Genomic DNA, 26,490 nt, shown 5'->3' with positions numbered 1-26,490 from the left:
TGGTTTTGTTTATGCATGAGAAATTTATTTGGCTTACAGGTTGTGTTCCGTGCGTGAGAATATTTTGTGAGAAATTTTTTAGGTTGTATTCTATGCGTAAGAAATTTTTTTGAGAAATTTTTTTGGCTTACAGGTTGTGTTCCATGTGTGAGAAATTTGTTTAGCTTACAGGTTGTATTCCATGTGTGAGAAATTTTTTTTGGCTTACAAGTTCTGTTCCATTCATGAGAAATTTTTGTAAGAAATTTTTTTAGTTGTGATCCATGCGTGAGAAATTTTTGTGAGAAATTTTTTTGGCTTACAGGTTGTGTTCCATGTGTGAGAAACATTTGTGAGATTTTTTTTTTTTTTTGGCTTACAAGTTCTGTTCCATTCGTGAGAATTTTTTGTGAGATATTTTTTTGGTTGTGTTCCATGTGTGAGAAATTTTTGTGAGAAATTTTTTTAGCTTATAGGTTGTGTGCCATGTGTAAGAAATATTTGTGAGAAAAAATTTTTTAGCTTACAAGTTCTGTTCCATTCGTGAGAAATTTTTTTGGCTTACAGGTCACTTCATTTGTGAGAAATTTTTTTGGTTTACAGGTTATGTTTCATGTGTGAGAAATATTTGTGAGAAATTTTTTTTGGCTTACAAGTTCTATTCCATTCATGAGAATTTTTTTTTTGTTGTGTTCCATGTGTGATAAATTTTTGTGAGAAATTTTTTTGCCTTACAAGTTATGTTCCATGCATGAGAAATTTTTGTGAGAAATTTTTTTGGCTTACAGGTTGTGTTCCATGTGTGAGAAATTTTTTTTGGCTTACAAGTTCTCTAGGCACTCACCGACATTCAAAGTTGAAATTTAACTATTCAACATTTTTTTGCCAGAAAAAGCAACTTCTTTGTAGGCACTCACCGACATTCAAAGTTGAAATTTAACTATTCAAGTTTTCTAAAAATATTTTATAAATTTTTGTATTGTATATAAGTATGTAGTAATTAAGACATACTAATCATTTAATATTTAAAAATCTATAAAAGAAATTGAACCTAAACTGTATACTATTTTATTTTATTTTTTGAAAAAAAAATGATATGTGAATTTGTTGTCATGCCCTCATTTTCTTCAAATCCTAAATCTTAATCTTAAATAAGGGAAAAGAAAAAGAAAAAGTAGATAAAGGGATAAGAAATGAGGAAAATGAAGAAAAAGTAAAGAATAATGAGGAGTAAGAAGTAAAGTTAAGGTTTTGGTGTATTTAGAATTTCCAAGTGTTTTCTATTTAGATATGAAGTTTTGTTCCATTTCAATATTTATTTGGTTTATTCTTGTATTTTATGAATCATTGACCGTAAAGTATTATTTTTTACTTGAATAAATATTATTTTTTTATGTAATAACCTTTTGTTATTATCTATGTGAAGACGATTATAACTGATTTCACAGTAGAAGTGTTATGTTATTGGAATTGAACAATTTTGAGGACATAAACGGATTTGAGATATATTGGAAATAATGTAGAGATTGAGCCTATAGATGTGCCCATTCATACGACCTTTTTGGAGTTGTTGAAGATGATATATGATATCATTGGTGTTGACAGACACTATCAATTAGTCTTGAAATGTCGACATCCAACTGAAATGAACAAATTTCAATCATTAGTGGTGAGAAATGATTAGACAGTTGCACGTATGCTAGTGGTGTCATCGAAGTATGGAATGTCTTTAGTTCAATTATTCATAGAGCAAGCTCTCAACCACTATCATTTGAATAATGAAATGGGTCATTTGACACGATTGTCGATAGGTGGTACTGATGTTGATGACAAAAATGAGAGAGATGATAGAGATGATGCAATCGACACGGATGAGATTCATTTACCTAATGATGATGAAAATTGTTGTAAAAGAGAAAATATTGATTTGGTAATGGTCCAACAAGTTGTGGAATGTGAAAGCACAAGATTTGTGAACCTTGAAGTTGGTGATAGGTCTAATAATCCTAAGATTGCGTTTGAGGTTGAAAACACATCACCAGTTGCCTCCTCACATGGCACCCAAGTTAATATTTCTAATGACAACCTAGAGGCAACATTTGCACCCGTTTCATACCATATGCCACCTACACCACAATTTTTAAATATGGACGAGGCAATTAATTGTGTTGTAAGTGATTGGACTCCATAGAAAAAGCCAACTTTAGGAAATGTTGATGGAAAGTTATCAATTGGCCAAATATTTCCCTCAAAATCAAATTTGCAACATGTTGTGAAGATGTTTTCTATAAAGTCGCACCAAGAGTTTACTATTTATAGATCAAATGCAAGTGTGTTAGTTCTTAAATATAACAAAGCACCAGAATGCCAATGGCGACTAAGCACTACAAGGAAAAAGGGAAATAATGACGTTTTTTAAGCGTCAAGAAAGGTAAAAGATGACGCTTCTCTAAAGCGTCATCTTCTGGCCTGTCATTATATGTTTCGGTCAATAATGACGCTTTTACGAAGCGCCATATTTGATTTAAGCTTTCAATGACGTTTTAAGAAACGTCATCTTTGAATAATGTTAACTATGACACTTATAAAAGCGTCATTTTCTAGCATTTTCTCTTTAAATAATTTTAATAAAATTGTCAACATTGACACTTATAGAAACGTCATCTTTGATTAATCTTTTCAATGGCACTTTTAAAAGTGTCATCTTTAAAATTTCTTTTTTAAAAAATGAAATTTATATCATATTACTAAAATAATGGATTTCCTATATAATTAAATAAAATTAAAAAATATATCATAAAATTAAATTAAATTTATCAAATAAAATATCTCCAAATATTGAATAATTATTTTAACTACTTATTTACAAATTACATATAAATTTATCAATTATATCAAAAGATTTCAACAAGAATGTGTAATTCCTTCAACATTAGGCCAAACATTAATACAATGAGTAATAAGAGAAACCATAATCTACAAAAATCTAGTTCAACCTTTCAATTAGCCCATTGATAGAATCTTCATGGTTTTCAATATCACCTCCTTCAACATAACAATTTCTCTATTTTTGGTAAATCTGTTTCCTTTGCAACCTATATAAAAAAAATAAAATAATAAATAAATAAAGATAGAAAGAATACAAAACCTTTAAACTACATGCAACAATCAATAAGTATAATTGAAGTTATAAATCTTCACAAAAATTAATTCAACTTTGCTCACCACCATAAACTCCCTAGTTAAAGCAAAAAATTTCTTAAGGGATTCCCTTGAAGTGGGTTCTTAGTTAGGACTAAGCAAAAACTTGGTACATTTAGCAACATGTTTCTCATTACTAATATTGATGAAAAAAATATGGTTAGAGATTTTCATTGTTAGAAGATATGAAATAGCGGTCGATAATGTTGAGGAAAAGAGTAACAACTAAGAAACATGATTTAAGAGTATTTAAGAATTAAAACAATGAATATCTAATATTTCTATTTATTAGTAAATTCTATATGTTATATAATTCTTAGTTTTTAGAGGATTAATTGTGATTATCGTTTCTTGTGTATATAAGTTATCCTCTAATTGGATAGGTTAATAGAGTCACCAACAATTGAGAATAAAAGAGAAATAGGAACTAAAGAGCAGTTTTTTCGTAGTTTAATGTATAGCCTGAATAAATAAATTGATTAAGAATACTAATATATCTTGGATTAATAACAAATATTATTTGCTCATTTCCTACAAATGTTATTAATAACAAATAAATTTAAGAACACTATAGAAATCTTTTGGTAAAATTAAAATTCACAAATAAAAAAATTACAAAATTAGAAAATTAAAAAAATGATAATAAAATAGTGTAAAATTATTAAGGCTATAACAAATTAATAAAATATTCTAAATATATATTCAAATGCTAACTAAACTTAAGTAGGAAATGAATAGGATTGTTTACCCATGAATTCCAAACTTTCTTTAAACTAAATTTGCCCATTTTTATTTATGTTAAGTAATAGAGCATCTAACACAATCATTCCGATATACACAATAATAGACTTATTCAATTGGCAAGTAATTACTTTAGTGAAAATGAAGCATATAGAAATAAAAATTTATAATTCCCTAATTAATTGCATTTCCTATATGCATGCTATTTTCTAAGCAATGCAATGGAGACTTTGAGATTGAGTACTATTCAAGTTTTAAGTCACATATGTAAACCCATAGGTATTGAATTGCCTTGTTAATTATAGGAAAAACACCTTGCAATTTTCTCATAATTAGAATAGCAAAACTAGTAAAAGAAAAGAAAATGGGAAAAAGTCTACAAAATATTTTCCATTAAAGAATAGAAACAAAGCCCAAACAATAATTAATGAAACAAAAGAGAATCAAACATGAGAAGAAAACCTTGTAGAAGATAGATAATCTATTGTTAACAGTTCTGATTATTACCATCACCTTTAAGAAGTTCTCAAATCAAATCCTAACACCTTCCTCATCAATGACTAACATCACAGTTTCTACAGCCTATGCCAAATTTTGAACATCCTACAATTTCAATAGCAGTATAATCCACCCCCACTCTAGCTCCCATTATGATTTTAGCATCTCAATGCTCCAATCATTTGAAAATATCTCAATTATTTTAGTTTCAGCCCTTCCATTTATGTGGTTCCAAACACTTAGACATCATGTTGAAGATTGAAATCTCCAATTAAATATTAAAATAAAAAAAAAACGTTAATATTAAAGAAAAATGAAGAATGAATTCTAAAATCTATTCTCAATTTGTCATATTTTCTCTAATTAATTTAAAAATCACAAGATGATTTAATTTCTCTAAGAAAGTATTCTAAAACAAGGAGTTGAGAAATTTAAAACTCTATTTTCCTTAACCAAATAATATTTTCTCAAAATGATCAAATTTGCATTCTTAAAATCAAATGACATAAACAAATCACCCTATTCTTGAAAGTGCCATCATAATTCACATTCTACAACCCAAGTTAACAAGACCATATGATGTCATCTCAAAGGCATATGAGGTGGCCACACTTTTATCCCTAATTCATGATTTAATATAAAAGGACTAGCTCCTTATTTACTACAAATTAATAAATAAACTGATGGAGACTTGCTTTAATTTAATGTATACTCCAACTGAAAGAAAGAGATATGCAATGTGAGAACTTCTTAAGCATAGGAAATACCCAATGCTCGGGAAGCCTTGACACCACCACAATCTAGACTTGGCCCTAAAAAAATTTCAAAAATGATTAATAAAAGTTCAAAATAAATTTATAAATATAATCTACATGAAAAAAATTTCTACGGTTTATTACTAGAGTTTAATTATTTTAGAACATTGAATAAATAAATAGAAATAAGATCTCAAAATATAGTGAATACCAAAAAAATAATAAAAATAATTTTCTTACTACAATTTATTTCACAATGTATAATAAATTACAAATACTAAAAATAAATGTACAAATAAGAAACTTAAAATGAATAAACAAAAACTATACTTAGGTCATCACATCTCCATTATTAATATTCCAAAAGCTTAAGAAAAAAGAGAAATAAATGAATTTTTGTGATTACTTCAAAGATTCTAGTATCAACAAAATTAGGAAAAAACCATGTTTAACTATCATAATCTAAATATCTTCAAAGACTTCTTCAGAATCCTACCAAAACATAAAACAACAACAATAATAATAATAACAAATCAATTGAGCATCAAGTCTTTTTCCAGCCCAAAACCTCCCACTTTTATGCCAAAAACAAAAAGCCCACAATACTCTCCACTACCTAATAAAAAAAAGGCATAAAAAAGAGAGAGACCCCACTGCACCCTCACTCCTCTTTCTTTCTTTCCTTCCTCCGTAGAATACCCACAATGACTTTTCCTATCTAGAAAACCCCTCATCCATAGTCTTTTGCTCTATCGAGCTTCTTCACCTAACCTCATATTACTCTTCTCCTCAATTTTTACCTCTCGTAATCTAACCTAAAATACCCACACATAATGCCCTCATCATTCTTTCCACAAACTCCTTCCCTCATAGCTTTCCCAACCTTAGATCTTCACAATGCCTCTGCACAGCTAATAATGGTGCATGCAGAAGTAATGTAATCTACTACTAATAATAGTGTTTTCCTAAAGGTTAAATACCAGCATGATCCCACTAATTTGTCTTATTTTTTCTTCATTCAGACCAAACTATTTATTAGAGGATACAAGTGATTCAAGCCCCTTATTCTTATGCTTCTTCACCACCATAGAAAAAATACCAACTATTTTTTTTTTAATAAAGAGAATAAAAGAAATTTCAGCAACACCACACATATTCTAATAAACATTCATATCAATTATAGGCCTTTTGGCAAAATTGAAAATTGATTATTGCAATGTTTAACATGAAAAATGTAAAGACAGAATGGTTGTAGATCTCCAAATTGTGATAGTTTCTCAAAAAACTGAAACTTAAATAGGGTTCCAACCTATCTCTTAATCCCAAATCTCATATATCTAAAGAAACCCATCCATAAGAGACTAGATAAAGAACAAGTAACAGAAAATTAGAAAGAATTCCATTATGTTTCCTGTTTTATACATTTTTGAGGTGTTGGGAATCAACATTGAAATGGGAATTTACCTTGAGATTTTTGTCACATTCTGGTACACCTAGTTTATGCTTTCCTCTTTAAGAAAGCATTGCAATTGTGTGTGTTTCTTTTTCTTGACACCTAATTCAAAGAACAGTTGTTTCAGTTTTTATATAAATAACTAATTCCTAATTTCTAGATAGTTTCATTTGTAATGGTTGAATGGCATTCTTTAGAACAGAGCAAAAGTTAATGCTGGAAAATCTTCTTCTTAGAACATATAAACACAAGAAAGAGAATCATATTTTGAATGACATTAATAAGTGAAACTATTCAGATAGTTAATTGATGATTAAATATTTCTAGCAAGCATAAAGTAGCAATACCACAAAGGGAAGCCTTCAACTAGATGAATAACTCTCAAGGAGGCTCTGTTACAGATACTATGCACAAAATAGCAACCAAAATTAGCTTTAAAGAAATAAAGAGAGAAAAACAACAGTTCAATAGGAAAAACAACATGTGAATTTACCAATAGAAAAGGCTCCATCGTATACCATACAAGACTTACCAAACATCCCTTTTCCTTATTAACATAGAAGATAAATCAGCAACAGAACTGCCACACCCCCAACTAAGTTGGAAACTTGGGAATCAAGTCAAGAATCATGATACAAGTAGGAATTGCCACTATAGTGATGACAGAAATTTGATGCATTTTCAAATCCTACAAGGATCTTATACATGCAAAGGATTATTCATCCATAAAAATATGAAAATTTGCAGCTTTGTTTCCACAAAAATGCAAAAACTCATTCCAAATAGCCAACCCTTCAAGTCACAAATTCACAATCCACGGAGTCCCAATTTTTAAAATCTTTCCAATTAAAAATTTTCACTTTTGCTAAAAAAAATTTGCTTTTGCTAAAACTTTTTACCTTTCACAATAAGATTTCTAATTTCCATGCCTATGTTACCTGCAGTGACCATCATCTCCATAAAGCTTCCTTTTCTTCCAACCCATGGACTTCTCATCTGGATGGTCCTTTGATTCGAACTCTATTGACCCCCAAAATAAATCTTCCTAACCAAATGCAGATCAGATTCGAGCTGGTCTTAGAACAGAAACCTTCACATTTTCTGGCTGTTTCACGGAGGAAATTGGAACAGGATCTTGAAAATGAAAACCCCTAAACAGCTCTAGCTACTCACCAACTACACGTCGTTGTTTCACGATGTGATGTACCACCACAAAATTGTCTCCCGCCTCACTTTTGATTTCGTTGCCACTCAAATCTATGAGACTCCATTACCGACAAGTTAAGAATAATTGTAGATCGGAGTCTGAATATAGTATTCTTCCAAAGGTTAAGGGTTTTCAATAGAGAGAGAGAAGGCTTAGGGTTTTCAACGAGAGTGAAGGCTTAGGGTTTTTTATGCTCTAAGGGTTTTTGGTCTTTGAAGGGTTTTGATACTCACAGCTGGTCTTCTAAGGCTTGTTGGGGTGCTAAATATGTCTTTTGGCGGGTGCGGCGAATCATATGGAGGTAATGGGAAATATATTACATACTATGTAAGAAAGAACATGGCGCTTTTTAGCGCCAAGGATGCCTATTGAAATCTGTATACAATGATGCTTAAAATAAGCGCCAACGTCTTTAAACTTTTACAGTTCAATGACGCTTATAGAGGCGTGCGTCATAGTAAACAAGCGCCAACATTTTAGTATATCTAACTAAACAATGACGCTTTTTCAAAAGCGTCAAGGATAAGAGCGTCCTTGTTTTGCTTTTTTGTAGTAGTGAAGGGCAATGACGGTGAAAGATACAGGTATGTTTAGAATCACAAAGTACGAAGATCCTCATACATGTGTCAATCCATGTATTAATTAGGATCATTCACAGTTGGATTTTAGCTTTGTATCTGAGTATATTGAAACATTGGTGAAGGCATAAATGACCATTACAGTTGTTGCAATTCAAGTTGTTGTTGGGGAACAATTTGGTTACCAAATTTCTTATCAAAAAACAATGAAGGCAAAAAGAAAAGCAATGACTCAATTATTTGGTGATTGGTACAAGTCTTATGCAGAGTTGTCTCGTTTCTTCCTTGCTTTGGAGCGGTCAAATCATGGATGCATTGTGTATTCCAAAATGGTTCCTAGAAACAACCGAATGAAGAAATTTTTCAACGTGTTTTTTGGCATTCGCTCCATCTATTAAAAGGGTTTACTTACTATCGATCAGTTCTCAGTATTGATGGGACACATTTGTATGGAAAATATAAAAGGACTTTGCTGATTGCTATGGGATGTGATGGTAATAACCAATTGTTTCCACTTGCATTCTCCATTACAAAATGAGAGAATACATATAGTTTTGGTTTTCAGCATGTACCAGAGTTGGAGTAACACAAAGAAAAGGCTTGTGTGTGATCTCTGATCGTCATCCAGACATTATAGGAGCTGTAAATGAAACATATTTAGGATGGACTGAGCCGGATGCTTATTATAGATTTTGCATGCATCATTTAGAGAGTAACTTCAACACAAAGTTCAAAGATAAAACTTTAAAGGATTTCATGTGTAGGGTTGCAATGGAGAGTAAAGTTAAAAAAATTATTTCTCACATGGATACAATTGGTTAGATAAATGCCGAGGCTAGAAATTGGTTGGAGCAAATTCCTCTTGAAAAATGGGCACTCTCACATGATGGTGGGCGGAGATATAGGATTATGAAAACTAACATGTCTAAAGTTTTTAATGGTGTCCTTAAGGGTGCTCGTAACTTACCAATAATAGCTTTAGTCCAGTTAACTTTCTATCGGGTTAATAGTTACATTACAGTCAGGCGAGATCATGGTGCCAATCGACTCACTTCAGGTAAAGAATTCACTTCATATATTGACGCCAAGATAAAGGCTAAAGTTGTTAAGGCGGGTTCACATGAGGCTGTTTTGTATGATCATGTGGAGGGATGTTTTCATGTTAAAACTAGACACTCTGTTGGAAACAATAATAGGAAACCCCGCACACATCATGTTAACCTTCAAAGGGGGTCTTGCACATGTAACAAAACACTTTTGTTAGGATTCCCATGTTCACACATTCTTGCTGCTAGTCATTATCGAGCAACTGATTTTCGACAATTTGTACAAGGTTATTATACCACACGTGGTTACCTATCAACATGGGCTCCCTTGTTTTATCCCATATTTGATGAGTTGGAGTGGCCTTAATATAATGGACCAATAATAGTACCCTCAGACTCAATGAAGCGTCTAACTTCTGGTCGACCAAAATCAAGTCGTTCGCATAATGAGATGGATGCAAGGAAAACTAGAACTCCACAAACATATAGACTTTGCAAGCAATCGGGTCACAATCAATGTTCTTGTTCTAATAGAGAAACCAATGATAGGAGGAGTTGATGTACTTCATGAACATCTTATTGTACTGTTATTTTCTTATTTACTAATATTGACCATAATCGTTTTAAAATATATGTGGAAATTATCTTATTGAACATCTTATTGATGTTTGTTTGTTAGAAATTTGTTGTTTTTTTGTCAATTCATTCATATTTTGCTTATATCAGGTTACATGGAAAAAAAATCTGAGTCTTTACTGTTTAGGGCAGATGCTGCTAAAATTTTTACAACTTTAATCATGAATTCACGTTGTTAGAAATTGTTGTTTTTTGTCACTTATATCAAGTTACATGAAAAAAAAAACTGAATCTTTACTGTTTAGGGAAGATGCAACTCAAATTTTTATGATTTAATAATGAAATTCATGTTGTTAGAAATTGTTGTTTATTGTCACTTATATTAGGTCACATTAAAAAATCTGAATCTCTACTATTTAGGGGAGATGTTGCTCAAATTTTTAAAATTTTAATCATGAAATTCATGTTGTTAGAAATTGTTGTTTCTTGTCAATTCATTCATATTTTGCTTATATCATGTATTGATGTACATGCAGACATGGATACTCGGTTGTTTCCTATTCGTCTTGACCTTGAGGATACATCTGTGCTTACTCTTCAGCATCGACATCAATCATCCACCATTTGTGTTGATCCGGATATGGGTCGTGTTTTGACTTGTTGACACAGGTTTCGTTGAGAATGGGTTTTGGATGATTGTGTTCGGTCATACATTATACAACCAGAATTTTATGTCTTTCATCGAGTGGGGCATGTTAAGGTTGATTGACCTTTTATTACTGCACTGGTAGAGAGATGGCGCCCAGAGACGCACACATTCCACATGCTAGTTGGTGAGATGACCATCACATTGCAGGACATAGCCATTTTATTTGGATTACGTGTACACGGTCATCCTATCATTGGTTCTATAGATATCAATTGGCATGTACTTTGTGAGGAGTTATTGGGTGTTCGACCGACAGAGACTGATATTCGTGGAGCATCCCTTAGAGTTCGCTTTATTACTACCTATTTCTCCTACTTACCACCAGAGGTTTTAGATGAGGTCACGTTATAGCGCCATGCTAGAGCATATCTTTTATTATTAGTTGGTAGTTCATTATTTCCAGATAAGAAAGGAACCTACCTCCAATTAGTAATTCTACACATGTTAAGAGATTTTGGTGAGACTGCACAATATAGTTAAGGGAGTGCAACACTAGCACATCTTTATCGAGAGTTATGTTGAGCTAGCTTAGATAGTGCAGAAACTATTGCAGGACCATTATAGTTGTTGCAGGTATAACTACAAGTCTTATAAATTATGTAATTTTTTCATAATTATGTGCATTTAAACATAATTTTGTTTCATTTTTAGTTATGGTCATGGGAGCGATTACATGTGGGTCGTCCTAGTAGATCACTTCCCCATGCACACTACAGTGCCTATAGATAAGAGATTCCTGCCAGATGCACTAGAGAGTAGGAGGAGAGTTCCCTTATCTCATAGAGACATTCCTCATCATGTCTTGGTCACATACAGAGATGAGTTTGATAAACAACGATCTTATCAGGTTTGGGCTAAATATTAGTATTCTTTAACAAGATTATTAATATTAATATTATAATTTATATTTTATTAAATACATACTAAAATTTGAATATATCAGGTATTATGGCACTCTTACACAGATGATATACTAGCATTTCTTCCAGACATTTGTTTAGCTGATTAGGATATTTGGCGGACTATGTCACCATTTTATTTTTATTTTATATTGTTGAGTGGCATCGTTTTGAGTGTGTTGCGAAAATTTGGACTCATACAGGGTATTCCTTAGACATCCTATGTAGATTCTGACCTTCACTCCATATATCGACGTAGTCGACCTCAGTTTGATTGGAGGTTATATCATAAGCGCTACGTGGCATTATGGGAGGCTAGGAAGACCACATTGTCACTGCGGAGCTTATAGAGCCTCATATGGACTACCATGCTCCGTACATGACATGGTATCGTCATATTACATGTCGTTTTATTACACATATGGATGATTTTGGACCTATGCGGTACCAGACTATTGCCTTATCTGCCCACTTATTGGTTTGTATCACTTTAATATTATGTACATATTGTGTATAATATTTATTCCAACAAATAATTATATATCATTTTATGTGACAGATTGAGACTATGACATCGATCATATCTCGAGGAGGTCATGCATTGGAGGACTCTGATAGTGATGTTTGTCACACTGGTATTGTTGATATTATTCATATGGCCACTGATGTTATGTGCATTATTCAAGAGGATTATTGTATCCCACATGTAGAGCATGGAGGAGGTAGGTCACAAGCTCAGTCGATAGTTGTTTGACCACCACTTGTTCAAGGTCGGTCGACATCTCAAGTGAGAGGTAGATATATTAGTTGTTAGCCCATCACATCGTCAGTATCAGCATCATTATAGTCTCCCACCTTTTTATCCTCACGATTAGTACAGTCACTCATCTCTTCAGACTTACCCTCAGTGCAACGCCCTACTTCTTCAAACCTACCATCAGTGCAACCCCATATCTCTTTAGGCCCATTATCAGTACAACCCCCTATTTCTTTTGACTTACTTTCAGTTCAAGCCCCTATTTCTTCAAACCCACCATCAACACAACCCCCTACCTCTTTAGACCCACCATCAGTACAATCTTTAGACTTACTCCATTACAACCCTCTACCTCTTCAAACCTACCATCAGCACAACCCCCTACCTCTTTAGACCCACCATCAATACAACCTCCTACCTCTTTAGACTTACTCCATTACAACCTCCTACCTCTTCAGACCCACCATCAATGCAAATTGACACATCTACTCAACTAGATTTACCGCTAGCCATTCCGAGGGGTAGGTAGGGCCTACGTCGACCTAGATTGCTACCTCCACTACCACCTCTATTTCCAGCTCCAACCCCATCACAGACAAATGTTCTTCATGTGTCACATGTAGTACCTACTATAGTTAGAGAGGAGCCTCCAAAAAAGGAAGAGAGTACCAGTTACACATAAGTTTTCTCCTTATGGAGATGTGTGAGATTATATATGTTTTTTTCCACTATATTAATGTTTATTGGGTATTTTTTGTGACTTTGATGAAACTACCAAAAATTACATTTTTTAGTAGACTTTTTCTATTTAATTTCATTAACTAATTTTGTCAAAAAAATCTATATATGGCAATTGTGGCATAAGAGTATACTAATATTTCAATAAAGATAAATTTGTCATAATAAAAATAAATTAATATCTTAAAAAACAACAAATTAAGTATCTTAAATTAATAAATTAAACAATTTTATCTATTATTTATATGTTATATAAGTTTATTATTTTAAGATTATTAATTTATTAATAAATAAAATATTTATTTATAATATCTTCTATTTATCAATTTATGTTTGTTGAAGTAATACTAGATTCTTAAGTTTAAATATAAATAATTTATTATTAAAGTATATATTTTTAATTTCAATAATAAATTGTAATTTAATTGTTTTTAATTAAATTTTAAAGTAATAAATAAATAAATTGAAATCTTAGTTGGCAACTACAGCTTAAAAGTATACTATTATTTCAATAAAGATAAATTTTTCATAATACAAATAAATTAATATCTTAAAAATAACAAATTAAATATCTTAGATTAATAAACTATACAATTTTATATATTATTTATATGTTATATAAGTTTATTGTTTAAAATTGTTAATTTATTAATAAATAAAATATTTATTTATAATATCTTCTATTTATCAATTTATGTTTGTTGAAGTAATACTAAATTCTTAAGTTTAAATATAAATAATTTATTATTAAAGTATATATTTTTATTTTCAATAATAAATTGTAATTTAATAGTTTTTAATTAAATTTGAAAGTAAAAAAAAAATAATAATTGAAATCTCAGTTGGCAACTACAGCTTAAAAGTATATTATTATTTCGATAAAAATAACTTTGTCATAATACAAATAAATTAATATTTAAAAAAAAACAAATTAAATATCTTAAATTAATAAATTATACAATTTTATATATTATTTATATGTTATATAAATTTATTATTTTAAGATTATTAATTTATTAATAAATAAAATATTCATTTATAATATCTTCTATTTATCAATTTATGTTTGTTGAAGTAATACTAGATTTTTAAGTTTAAATATAAATAATTTATTATTTAAGTATATTTTTTTAATTTCAATAATAAATTGTAATTTACTAATTTTTAATTAAATTTTAAATTTTAAAAAAAAAATTAACTAAAACCTCAATTGACAATTGCGACTTTAATTCAAAAATAAAGTCGCAGATGCCAATTGAGGTTTCAGTTTAAAAATGAAGTCTCAGTTGGAAACTACGGCGTTAGTTCAAAAATGAAGCCTCAGTTGCTAATTGAGGCCTCGGTTTTAAAACAAAGTCTTAGTTGTCAACTGCGATTTTAGTTAAAAAATGAAGCATCGGTTGTCAATTGAGGCTTCAGTTCAAAAATGAAGTCTCAGTTGGCAACTGCAGCTTCAGTTCAAAAATTAAAGTCTCTGTTGGCAACTACGGTTTCAGTTAAAAAATGAAGCCTCAGTTCCCAATTGAGGCTTTAGTTCAAAAATGAAACCTCAATTGACAACTGCGGTTTTAGTTCAAAAATTGAAGTCTTAGTTGGCAACTGCGACTTCAGTCCAAAAACGAAGCTCAGTTGTCAATTGAGGTTTTAATTAAAATGATGAAAAAAAAAATTATGACATGGTGTCTACGTGGCATCAAAGAGGTTAATTTGAACATAAGTTTCATAAAGTGGTTTGATCCTATATTTTTTTTTAAAAAAATGGCCTATTTATTAAAAAAAATATTGGATATAACCACTTTATGAAACTTATGTTCAAATTAGCCTATTTGATGCCACGTAGGAGTTATGTCATAAAAATGTATTTTTTTTTCAAAATTTTAGTTAAAACCTCAATTGACAACTGAGACTTCCTTTTTGAACTAAAATCGTAGTTGTTAACTGAGACTTCAGTTTTTGAACTAAAGTCGTAGTTGTCAATTGAGACTTTTTTTTTTTTTTAACTAAAGTGTCATTTGACAACTGAGGCTTCGGTTAATATTTTTTTTTACTTTCAAATTTAATTAAAAACTATTAAATTACAACTTATTATTGAAATTAAAAATATATACTTTAATAATAAATTATTTATATTTAAACTTAAAAATATAGTATTACTTCAATAAACATAAATTGATAAATATAATACAATAAAATAATAATCCTAACATAATAAATTTATATGACATACAAATAAGTTATAAAATTTTATAATTTATTAATTTAAGATATTTAATTTGTTGTTTTTTAAGATATTAATTTATTTGTTTTATGACAAATTTATCTTTATCGAAATAATAGTATACTCTTAAGTTTCCATATATAGATTTTTTGACAAAATTAGTTAATGAAATTAATTAGAAAAATTCTACTAAAAAATATAATTTTTAGTAGTTTCATCAAAGTCACAAAAAATACCCACTAAACATTTATATGCTGAAAAAAAAAAAAAAAAAAAAAAAAAACATGTATAGTTTCATATCCCTCCCTCCCCAAGGAGAGAACCCATGGATAAATTTGATATAATACAAATAAATTAATATCTTAAAAAAAAATATCTTAAATTAATAAATTATATAATTCTATATCTTATTTACATATTATATAAATTTATTAATTTATTAATAAATAAAATATTCATTTATAATATCTTCTATCCATCCATTTATGTTTGTTAAAGTAATATTAGATTCTTAAGTTTAAATATAAATAATTTATTATTAAAGTATGTATTTTTAATTTCAATAAATTGTTATTTAATAATTTTTAATTAAATTTTAAATTTAAAAATAAAATTAAATGAAGCCTCAATAGGGAATTGCGACTTTAATTCAAAATGAAGTCATAATTATCAATTGAGGCTTCAGTTTAAAAATGAAGCCTCAATTACCAATTGAGACTTTAGTTCAAAAATGAAGCCATAATTGCCAATTAAGGCTTCAGTTTAAAAATGAAATCTCAGTTGCCAATTGAGGCTTTAACTAAAATGATGAAAAAAAAATATTTTTTTGTAACATGGCACCAAAGAGGCCAATTTGAACATAAGTTTCATAAAGTGGTTAGATGTATTTTTTTTTTTAATAAACTCATCCAAAAGTTTATACTGTTATGTAATGGACCAATTATTTTTATCAAACCTGAAGCCAAGGCAATGTTGTACACGTGGAAATAATACATATACATCATTTTTTAACTGGACATATTTTCTCTTTTCCTTCTCTTTCTTCTTTCAATCAAATTGTGTTTTAGTTGTTACAATCAAAATAAAGGTAATTTCTCTAATTTCAAAAGATATAAGGTAAAAAAATTTCTTCCGAAATTTTTTCTTTATGCTAATGATCTATGGTTTATATTGTATATTTTATTGTGAATCGATTATTTTTGTTTACTTTTTATTTAAAGTTTTCTAAAACCTAGATAATTTTTTTTTAATCGTATTGATTTTGTGGTGAATGTTTAGCTTTTTTCAAAGTTTCTTATGGAGAAAATTATCTTTTATTTAATTAGTGAAAAAATGATGAGAAAAAAGGAAGAAAATTACGTTTTATCAAATGTTCTCTTCTTTATCATATATTTTCTTCATTCTCCACTCTCATTAATATGAATATGGAAGAGCATGAGTTCCCCCACATACAAATAAAAGAAGAAATAATTTCAAGAACATACTGATTAAATCGAGGAAAATAAAAGACAAAATAGAAAATTAAGTGATTTTAATGTGAAAGATCAAGTCAAAATAGAAAAAAAATCTTCAAAAAGCAAAGTTGCATGTTGAAAATTAGAGTGATAATATTTTAATAGAATAAAATTCTTAATAAAGTAAAATTGCATGTTGAAAATTAGGTTAGCTTTCTTAATTAATTTGTCTAGTTTTGGAGGAGTTCTAGTGTGAGACCTATTATATTTTCTAATATCCAAAATCTGATTTTAAAATAATTTGACCCATTGACTAGCTTATTAACATGCAATTGAAATTTTTCAAAGAGCCTACTACTATAACACTTATTAGCATTAGGTCTTGGTCTCTTATATGTAGTGCACTTAGGACCTTACTTAGAGTTATATTCCCCAAAAAAGGAACTTTCCTAGGTTTTCATAAAAGTAATTTTGTCACTTATAGTAGTTCTAGACTTGTTTATGTATCCTAAACTCGTCTCTCGACTTTCTCATTTTGAATCATTTCATTTAAAATTTTAGGGTGAAGATGGAAACTTTAGTATTTTGACTTCCAAAGATCTTTTTCCTACCATCTAACTTTGAGAGGTTAAGGATTTATTCAAAATCAAGGAACTTAATTTTTTTTCTTAGCAAATTATGATGTTCACAAGTTGCTTCCTTAATCTTATTACCGAAATTAGTTTTTTAAGATTCATATGAAGTTAATTTTTCATTCAATTCATTTTTCTCAGAAAATGCTCCATCCACTTTCAATATATATATAAGTCAATGCATCATTATGCATCAGTATCAGTCTATATATCATGTGCAATTGAGCCTGTTAGAGAATTAAATTCAAGACATTTAGAGTCGAAAGCATTGTTTGTCAAAGATGGATGGTGGATGATGGCCCAGAATATTTTCCTTCTGATCTATGAATGGATGGTTGGATGAGAAACTCTTCACGAATGAATCCACCTTTGAGAAGAAACGATGTGGGCATATCAAAACATTAACGACGGTCTGGCTTTTAATGAAACTTGGAGTGTTGATCATCTTAGAAAATTGATTGGATGAAATTTCACTGAAACTCCCTTGGAATCGACTGTGGTCCAGAATAAATTATTTCCATTGCTTTTGCTTCGAAATGGACTCCCTTCTCTACTAAGAGGTTCTTGGTGAATACAAGTTAACCCAACTCGTGACATATGAAGGAAAGAGTTGAGAAACTGGAGTCATACCTTGTGATTGAACTAAAGATTGTTGCCCAACTCCTATTGATCAAAATGACAGTGTTGGCCCATTTTGATAAATAAAAAAAAAAAAACAATAACCATCAAGTCATTGAAAAAGCAATATTTCATATCTATCCTCGAAGTTCACACTCTACAAGGAGACAAAGTCCCAACCAAGCTATAGAGATTTCCAAAAGATACGGGTGAAATTAAATTTTGATGGATCCCACAAAGATGTGGAGAGGACAGTTCCATCAAGATGATTGTACTTTTACACCTAACTCTGAGTTTATGTCCAAAATAATCCGGTAGAAAAAAATGATAAGAATAGTACTCATCTCAAAATATTTGTCAAATTAATTTTTTGTATCCATGTAAACATCTATATGAATTTTATTTTTTTAAGTGTGCAAAATTACCGTCGGGTGACTGTGGTTTTAAAAGTTTTAGAAATATCCTTAAAACCACAATTTATGACTGTGGTTTTACAATTTTTCTTAAAACCACAATTAGTAACTATGGTTTCAAAATTATTTTTACTTCACCCCCGTTTTAGTGGTATTGTGATTTTAATATTATTTTTAAAATATTTTTTATCATAATAACCATAAAACCACAGTTAGTAATTGTGGTTTTGAAAATATCCTTAAAAACCACAATCATAGATTGTGGTTTTACAATTTTCTTTAAAATCACAGTTACTAACTGTGGGGTTTCACAAATATCTTTAAGGGGAACTTATGTAACCATACATCAACTAAAAAAATATGAGATTTTAAAACTTTGCTTTTTTATTTTTAATTTTAATGTAAATTATGGATGTATCAAAATTTCTTAACGATGTACCAAATTTCCTTAAAGTTCTTTTTGGAGTAGGAAAATTTTCTTACAATTTTCCATTGTCAGTTTAAAATTATCTTTTTTACAAATTATCCTTAATAAATTTTTTCTTTACAACTGTTTTAAAATTATATATATATATATATATATATATATATATATATATATATATATTATCTTTATTTTTTCATATTTTCCTTGAAATTTTGAGAAAATAATTTCACCTGCATTCCCATAAAAATTTATATATTTATTTGTTTTATGAATTTTATCATAAATTATTTATATTATTTTTAAATTTTATATTTTCATATAAAAATTAATGTCAATGATTATGATTTTAGGTTATTCCTTAATAACGGTGGTTTTATGGTTATTATGATAAAAAAAATATTTTAAAAATAATGTTAAAATTATAATAACATTAAAACATGGATGGATTAAAAATAATTTTGAAACCATAGTTACTAACTATGGTTCTAAGGAAAATTGGAAAATTGTAAAACCACAGTCATAAACTGTGGTTTTAAAGATATTTTTGGAACTTTTAAAATCACAATCACCAACAGTGATTTTACACACTTAAAAAAAAAATCCATATGGATACTTATTTGGATACAAAAGATTAGTTTGACAAATATTTTGATATGTGTACTATTCTAACCATTATTTTGTACCAATGGATTATTTTGGACTTAAACTCCCTAACTCCACCATGAATTGTCCAAGGGTCACCATCTTTGTGGTCTCACAATGGCATCTATAAAGAAAAGGACAACCCTATGCTTGCTTAATGCCAGATAGATTTGTCCCTCCCTGTATAAGGCTCTTCTTGAATCATCTAGATGCATTTTTCCACAATCTTTTATATTGTTAAATAATACTTGGGATTTTATATAATATTTGAATAAATTTAGATTTTTAAACTCAACTTGGTAGAGTTTGGCAAGATACATAAATAATTTTTATTTATAAAAAGAATACAACATTATTATTATTCTTTGTTTTGTAAACATAGTCCTATTAGATAAGATTTTAATTGTAGAGATAGTATGGAGCTAATTGCTCATTACAAATTAATTTGTAGCTCGTTCTCACTATAAGTTAATTGATAACACGGTTTAACAAGGCTTTGCAAAGGAAAAAGAAAAAAAGAAAAACTTTGTAATTGATAAGACACGGGCTTAATGAGGCTTTGCAAAGGAAAAAAAAAAAAAAAAATCTTTGTAATTGATAACACATGGCTTAGCGAGGCTTCGCAAAGAAAAAAAAAAGCCTTGATCGTAAGTTAGAAGTGATTGGACAAGACCACTTGATAGACGATAAAGGCGGCAAAAAAAATCCCAATCAACACCACCACTTTCAACTAACATTCCAAACGAAAGGAGCCAACAAGGACTGATAGCTGAAAATAAAGTAGTCCTGCACATCATATCGAACACAAAAACTTGGTAGTCTGGAGTCTTTCTTAATAGTTATTGTGAAAGACCCTATTGAAATATTATACTAACAGGAATAAAGAGAAAATAGGGTATATGTATTTTATGAGACACCCATGACAGCATAGGCTGATAGTAATTGAAATCCATTTTCTTAGCTCGGTAACAAGCTATTATAAGTCTAATCTACAAGGAAGGACTAGTACTGATGCCGGAATAAATAACCCCAAGCACAACTATGGAGCCTTGACAATCCCAATACGCATAAACCACACTTCTAGCAGGGCCTTAAGCTATTGTTCTCCGTTTTCTAATGGCCGGTCCAATCTCTCTCCCTCTCTACGAAAAGTTGCCCCAGAAGAATACAGTCCAGAGAGTGTTGGACGTCACCATTTTCGTCCTTCTCCTCACTCTCCTTGCTTATCGTATCCTCTCCCTCAAAAGCAATGGCTTCAGTTGGTTCTTCGCATTACTCTGTGAATCATGGTTCACCTTTGTCTGGGTTGTTATACTCAGCTCCAAATGGAATCCAGTGGTGTACCGCACATATCCAGAACGCCTTTTATTTTGGTATCTGAATAATTGTCTGAGTTCAACTCTTATCATTCATTTAATGTGTTACCTCATATATTACCTTTTCTGCTTTGATATTTTGCCTTCACTTCTCCATGTTTATAGCATATTTCATATTGTTTATCCAAAACTTTATACTACGATTTTTTCAATAGGATTGATGAGCTTCCTCCAGTCGACATGTTTGTGACAACTGCAGATCCCACTCTAGAACCGCCTATCATCACTGTTAACACAGTCCTCTCCTTGCTAGCAGTTGACTATCCAGCTAACAAGCTTGCTTGCTATGTATCTGATGATGGCTGTTCACCTCTCACCTTTTATGCTCTCCTCGAAGCATCAAAGTTTGCTAAGCTTTGGGTTCCCTTTTGTAAGAAGTATGGTATTCACACAAGAGCTCCCTTTAGATACTTTTACGATGAGGAGGAATCACCCCATGATAATTCAACAGAGTTCATCCGAGAATACACAAAGATGAAGGTGATTCAAGCAATTACATTAAGTAAGACAAATAATTTAAGAAAAAAATAAAAATATTGACTTTTTAATAGTAATTTTTAAAAACCTAGAAAATCTAATTTAAACTTTCCAACAAGTAGAAATTTCAAAAAGTGCTTCTAAAATAAGTATATAGGATTCCTATAAGAGTTAGGTGGTGTTTGTTTTTTTACTTAATTTTAAATAGAATCTTAATGCTTAGTAGTGTTAAATATCATGTTATTTGTTTTTTTAGTATTTCATTTTTATTAAGTATTAAAAAGTAAAGAAAAACAAATATGTTATTTTTTCTATTTAGAAAAAATTAAATATTTTGGTTTTTTCTATTCAGTAAAAAATTTATAATAAGTCATGAAAAAGTTGAAAAACAAACAATCTAAATTCTAGAAACAAATTGCTTTCAGTAAAAAGCCAAAAAAATAAACACCCTCTTAGATTTTTATATAAAGAATAACAATACTTCTGCAAAACCTTTCAAGAAGTTTTTAAAAATCTTTTTCAGGTTAGATATTGAATAATAAATAAAAAAACTTCGCAAATATTTGCCATAAGTATTGTGCATCCTTTGTTAAACTGTCTTCATCTCTTTGTAGGATGAATATGAAGTGCTCAGAAGGAAAATTGAAGATGCAACCGAAAAGTCCATACCATGTGATCTTAGTTCTGAAGAGTTTGTTGCTTTCTCAGATATAGAAAGGAGAAATCATCCCAGTATCATCAAGGTATATAAATATCTCACTTATTGATCATTACTTAATTTCAAAATAGACGATGAATCTTAATCTAATTTCGAGATTAGAAAGACAGTACAACTAATTTGTTTTTTGCATAGAAATCAAATGAGTTTTCCATCAGCCCCAACACACGCACTGACATGTTCAGTGAGTGTGTTAATTTCTTTTTTCTTTCCTTTTTTTTTTCCTTTAATTAGAAGATATTATTTATCAGTGTTTGGATTATTTTTAAAAAGACACAACAAATTTAAAGCCGTAACCTTTTTGTTGACATGAGAAACCGAAACAGTACTAAACGAAATATCACTGGGCAAATTAATGGTATTCCATAGACGTTCGATTAGTAATTAATGCTGGTGCACTTGCAGCCTAAAATAGGCTATTGATATCTAAATCCATAGACGTTCGATTAGTAATTAACGCTGGTGCACTTGCAGCCTAAAATGGAGCATTTATTGAACAATTCACACTGATTTAGATTGCTTCTTTGTAGGTTATATTGGAGAACAAGGAGGGCCTCGTGGATGGATTGCCACATCTAATCTATGTATCCAGAGAGAAGTGCCCAAAGCATCCGCACCATTACAAAGCTGGGGCACTGAATGTTCTGGTAAACAATTTCCTTGAACTAGTACTATTCATACTAAGTCTAGTATCTAATTATTTTTCCCTGGTTGTTTTATAAACAGACTAGAGTTTCAGGAGCAATGACAAATGCTCCTTTCATCTTGAATGTAGACTGTGATATGTACGCCAACAATTCACAGATTGTTTTTCATGCAATGTGTTTGCTCCTTGGTTGTAAGAAAGGACAAGACTTTGCATTTGCTCAATCTCCACAAATCTTCTATGATGGTTTAAAGGATGACCCACTCGGAAATCAACTAGTATCTACGCAGAAAGTACGTTAAATATTCAAAATCTTAAAATTGATCTCTTCCATACTATAAAGCACATGAGCTATTTTTGGATGGGAACTGTGAAGATTTTTTGCTGATATAGAGACTTCTTTTCTTTTTCTTATTAATATGTTTCAATCAGTATATCGGTGAAGGAATATCAGGGCTTCAAGGACCTTACTATTCTGGTACTGGATGTTTTCATCGGAGAAAAGTTCTCTATGGGTTATGGCCAGATGGCTGCATGGAAACCGGAGGAAGAAGTCCTAATTGTGTGGCTGGTAAGCAAATCTACTTTTGACAATCATCTTTTATTACATTTTTCTTCTTGTTTTGTGTCTTATGTATTATTCAAATTCTTTGTTGGGATTACAAATATTGTAGAAACCTCTGCATGATAATTTTTCTATACTTTTTGGTAGGCAAATTAACTGATGAGGGATTACGACAATCTTTTGGACATTCAAGGGAATTCTCTAAAACGGTTGAAAGGATTTTATCAGGGTTGAGTGGGAAGGCCGATTGTCCATATGATCTTTCAAGTTCTGCAGAGGCAGCAAACCAAGTTGCAGATTGTGGCTACGAGTGTGGCACTAGTTGGGGTACAAAGGTGAGTTGTAAAACAATTTGAACAACCAAAAATGCTTGAAAGCAGAATGGTTTGGGACTTAAAAGATTAGGGTTAAAAGGCTTTTACCTAAGAGACTGAACAAAAGGCTTCATAGCATAATTTTTCTCTAGAACAAAATACACCATTGATGAAAGTTTAATGGTAACCTCTATCACAACATAGCCAGTATACAGTGTTTTTGCTAATTGACGTATTGGCCATGCGGGCCGTGATCTCAGATTGGTTGGATATATGGATCCACTAGCGAAGACGTTCTTACAGGACTGAGGATTCATGCAAGAGGTTGGAGATCTGCCGAGTGCAAGCCTGATCCACCTGCATTTCTCGGCTGTGCTCCCTCAGGAGGACCTGCTTCATTGACCCAACAAAAGAGATGGGTCACAGGCCTCCTCGAGATCCTGTTCAGCAAGAATAATCCATTCATTGCTACCCTCACTGCCAAGCTCCAATTCCGCCAATGCCTCGCATACATGTACATTCTTTCATGGGGTCTACGGTGGATTCCTGAGCTTTGCTATACTGCTTTGCCAGCATATTGCATCATCGCCAATTCACATTTCTTGCCCAAGGTGAGGAGAACCTACAACCTGCCAATTTCTTCACATATCATAATTACTTCACTTAATTTTCTGTGGTCTATATATGCTGGATGTTCATTTGATGGTTCTTATAGATGATGGTTATTTCTCATATTTGTCTCATTCTTGATCTGATAAGTCCATTATTCTATGTTGGCATATACTTTGGCCTATTTATGGATTAAAATTGATCTAACAATGAAATGTCCAACTCAGATATAGTTTTGTGACCCTGGTTTGATAAACGTTAATCTATGAAATAATGTCAAGATATCCTATGGCGACTCGTCATTTGAATGGCCAGCTTGATGCCAAGGTATAGAAGTTAATATCATAAAAAACCGTCTTGAATTGCTAGCATTTTGCGCAGGTATAGATGTTAACATATATAATTTGAATCTAGTTAGTCCAACATTTGTCAAGACATATATTGGTGGCAATGAGTCTACATGTCTTTTACTTAGACTTAGGCCTTGTTTCTGATAACTTCTTTCTTCTTTAAGTAGAAGTTGAATCGAAATTGAAGTCATAATTCTCCAAGGATAATATTAATATAATAAAAGTTCCATTAAACATCAAATAACTTCTTATATAAACTAAAATAGTACTTCTATGAGAAATAATATTTTCCTCACTTTCATTTAAGCTATCTTAAGTCATATATTCTTTTAACAAATTCATATAAATGTGTACAAAAGTTTTTATACATTGAAATTTACAAAGAACTTTGGCTTCTCACAAGCCATTCCAGATAAAGCCTTAATATATATGGAATCCACTTAGATAAAAGTTACTTATAGAATCACCATCATCAGCCCATATAACGTATTGAAGTATTAATGTGCCTCTTAGTACAATCTTGAGTGAGCTTGCTTAAAATAGTTAATAAAATTTTAAGTTCAGAAACCTTTTCATGTAATATGTTAACCAAAAGCATCTCTGGCTCCAAATCTGTGGAAAATAGTTTTTGAACTATAAATCTTATTTCTATAATTAGATAATCTGCAAGGTACTTTTGAATTAAATTCTATCAAGATCTAAAATGTGCAAATTCATGCATGCATGCAGGTTGAGGAACCAGCCTTCTTGATACTAGCAGCTCTCTTTGCCATTTACAACCTTCACTCTCTACTTGAATACTGTAGAATTGGGCTCTCAATCCGAACATGGTGGAACAACCAAAGGATGGGAAGAATAATCACCATGACTGCATGGTTTTTTGGATTTTTAAATGTCATACTGAAGCTCTTGGGCTTGTTCGAGGCTGTCTTTGAGGTTACACAAAAGAACCAATCTAGTGCCCCTGGCGATGACAACCACAAGGATGCTGGTCGATTCACATTCAATGAGTCCCCAATTTTTGTTCCAGCCACTACTCTTGTGTTGGTGCACCTGGTGGCAATGGTTAAAGCCCTGTTAAACCTAACTCATGGAAGGCATGAATCAAGGATAGGAGAGGTGATATGTAATGTGTGGGTGTTGTTATGCTTCTTACCTTTTCTGAAAGGGCTGTTCAAGAAAGGAAAATACGGCATACCCTCATCCACCATATGCAAATCAGCAGCTTTAGCAGCAGTTTTTGTGCATTTGTGCAAAAGCGTCTCAATAGCTTGAGATAATGGATAGAATACCTTGAGATGTCTTTGCTATTTTCATGTTTTTCAGTACTTCATATGAATAAAATGGATTTAATTTTACATCAGAGAATTTAAGTTTCATGCTCAATAATTCTTTGAGTCCCCTAGCGGAAGGACATTAAATTTGTAATAATCCATGAGTATCAGGAATCAAACACAAGAAAGAATTGAAGATGCATAGGCTAGTTGAGAGGGGTGTAGAAGTCGAAGCTTGTGTGGTATGATAGTGGAGATTTCTAAAAGCAAGATAAAACAAAACAAGAGTTGGTGATGTAAACATTGATACCATCAACATTGATATCCATTTTTAGGGATACGATTGTACAAGGTGCTATTGCAGTGAAAAAAATCCCTATAATGGACAATCTCGCATAAATGATGACTAAGTTCGTTATTACAATTAAGTTTAGGTATTGCTTAGATTTAATTGGTATTAGTAGCATCTAAAGGCCCTTTCAGGGTGTGGAAGCAAAGTAACTTGGAAGACTTTCCAATTTGTTTGAATCTTGGGAATTTGAGCCAAGGTAGAAATTGTTGAAAAGTGTCTCAAATTCTATATTTGAGTCAATTGGAAAGTTATAGATAGTTTCCTAATA

At 30.8% G+C, this 26,490-nt stretch overlaps 1 protein-coding gene and 1 long non-coding RNA gene across 3 annotated transcripts; one reads left to right on the top strand and one right to left on the bottom strand.

Moving 5' to 3' along the window:
* Positions 1-2,817: 2,817 nt before the first annotated feature.
* On the bottom strand, positions 2,818-8,138 carry LOC117926385. 2 transcript variants are annotated; one of them, XR_004653122.1, is made up of 3 exons: positions 6,975-8,138; positions 6,639-6,729; positions 2,818-3,074 (listed from the first exon to the last, which is right to left on the bottom strand). It is a non-coding gene; the product is annotated as an uncharacterized LOC117926385 (long non-coding RNA). The 2 variants fall into 2 exon arrangements; XR_004653123.1 differs by lacking the exon at positions 6,639-6,729.
* Positions 8,139-20,570: 12,432 nt separating this feature from the next.
* Positions 20,571-25,964, top strand: LOC117927058 (cellulose synthase-like protein H1). Its single transcript, XM_034846432.1, has 9 exons — positions 20,571-20,914; positions 21,073-21,397; positions 22,009-22,137; positions 22,643-22,759; positions 22,839-23,051; positions 23,191-23,329; positions 23,471-23,658; positions 23,898-24,248; positions 25,326-25,964. Exons 1-9 carry the CDS (start codon positions 20,658-20,660, stop codon positions 25,869-25,871), a joined length of 2,265 nt encoding a protein of 754 aa, XP_034702323.1. The 5' UTR covers positions 20,571-20,657; the 3' UTR covers positions 25,872-25,964.
* The last annotated feature ends 526 nt before the right edge of the window (positions 25,965-26,490 follow it).

The sequence above is a fragment of the Vitis riparia genome, chromosome 12, assembly GCF_004353265.1.
Source record: "Vitis riparia cultivar Riparia Gloire de Montpellier isolate 1030 chromosome 12, EGFV_Vit.rip_1.0, whole genome shotgun sequence".
In the NCBI taxonomy this organism is placed as follows: Eukaryota; Viridiplantae; Streptophyta; class Magnoliopsida; order Vitales; family Vitaceae; genus Vitis; species Vitis riparia.
This window is presented reverse-complemented; position numbering and strand designations above follow the sequence as displayed.

What these genes read in the sequence shown, in the direction of transcription:
- LOC117927058 (XM_034846432.1), top strand. Translation starts at nt 20,658, where the DNA reads ATGGCCGGTCCAATCTCTCTCCCTCTCTACGAAAAGTTGCCCCAGAAG. An exon ending in ATCATCCCAGTATCATCAAG is followed by an intron (nt 22,138 to 22,642) that starts GTATATAAATAT and finishes GCTTCTTTGTAG; the next exon opens with GTTATATTGGAGAACAAGGA. An exon ending in AAGTCCTAATTGTGTGGCTG is followed by an intron (nt 23,330 to 23,470) that starts GTAAGCAAATCT and finishes ACTTTTTGGTAG; the next exon opens with GCAAATTAACTGATGAGGGA.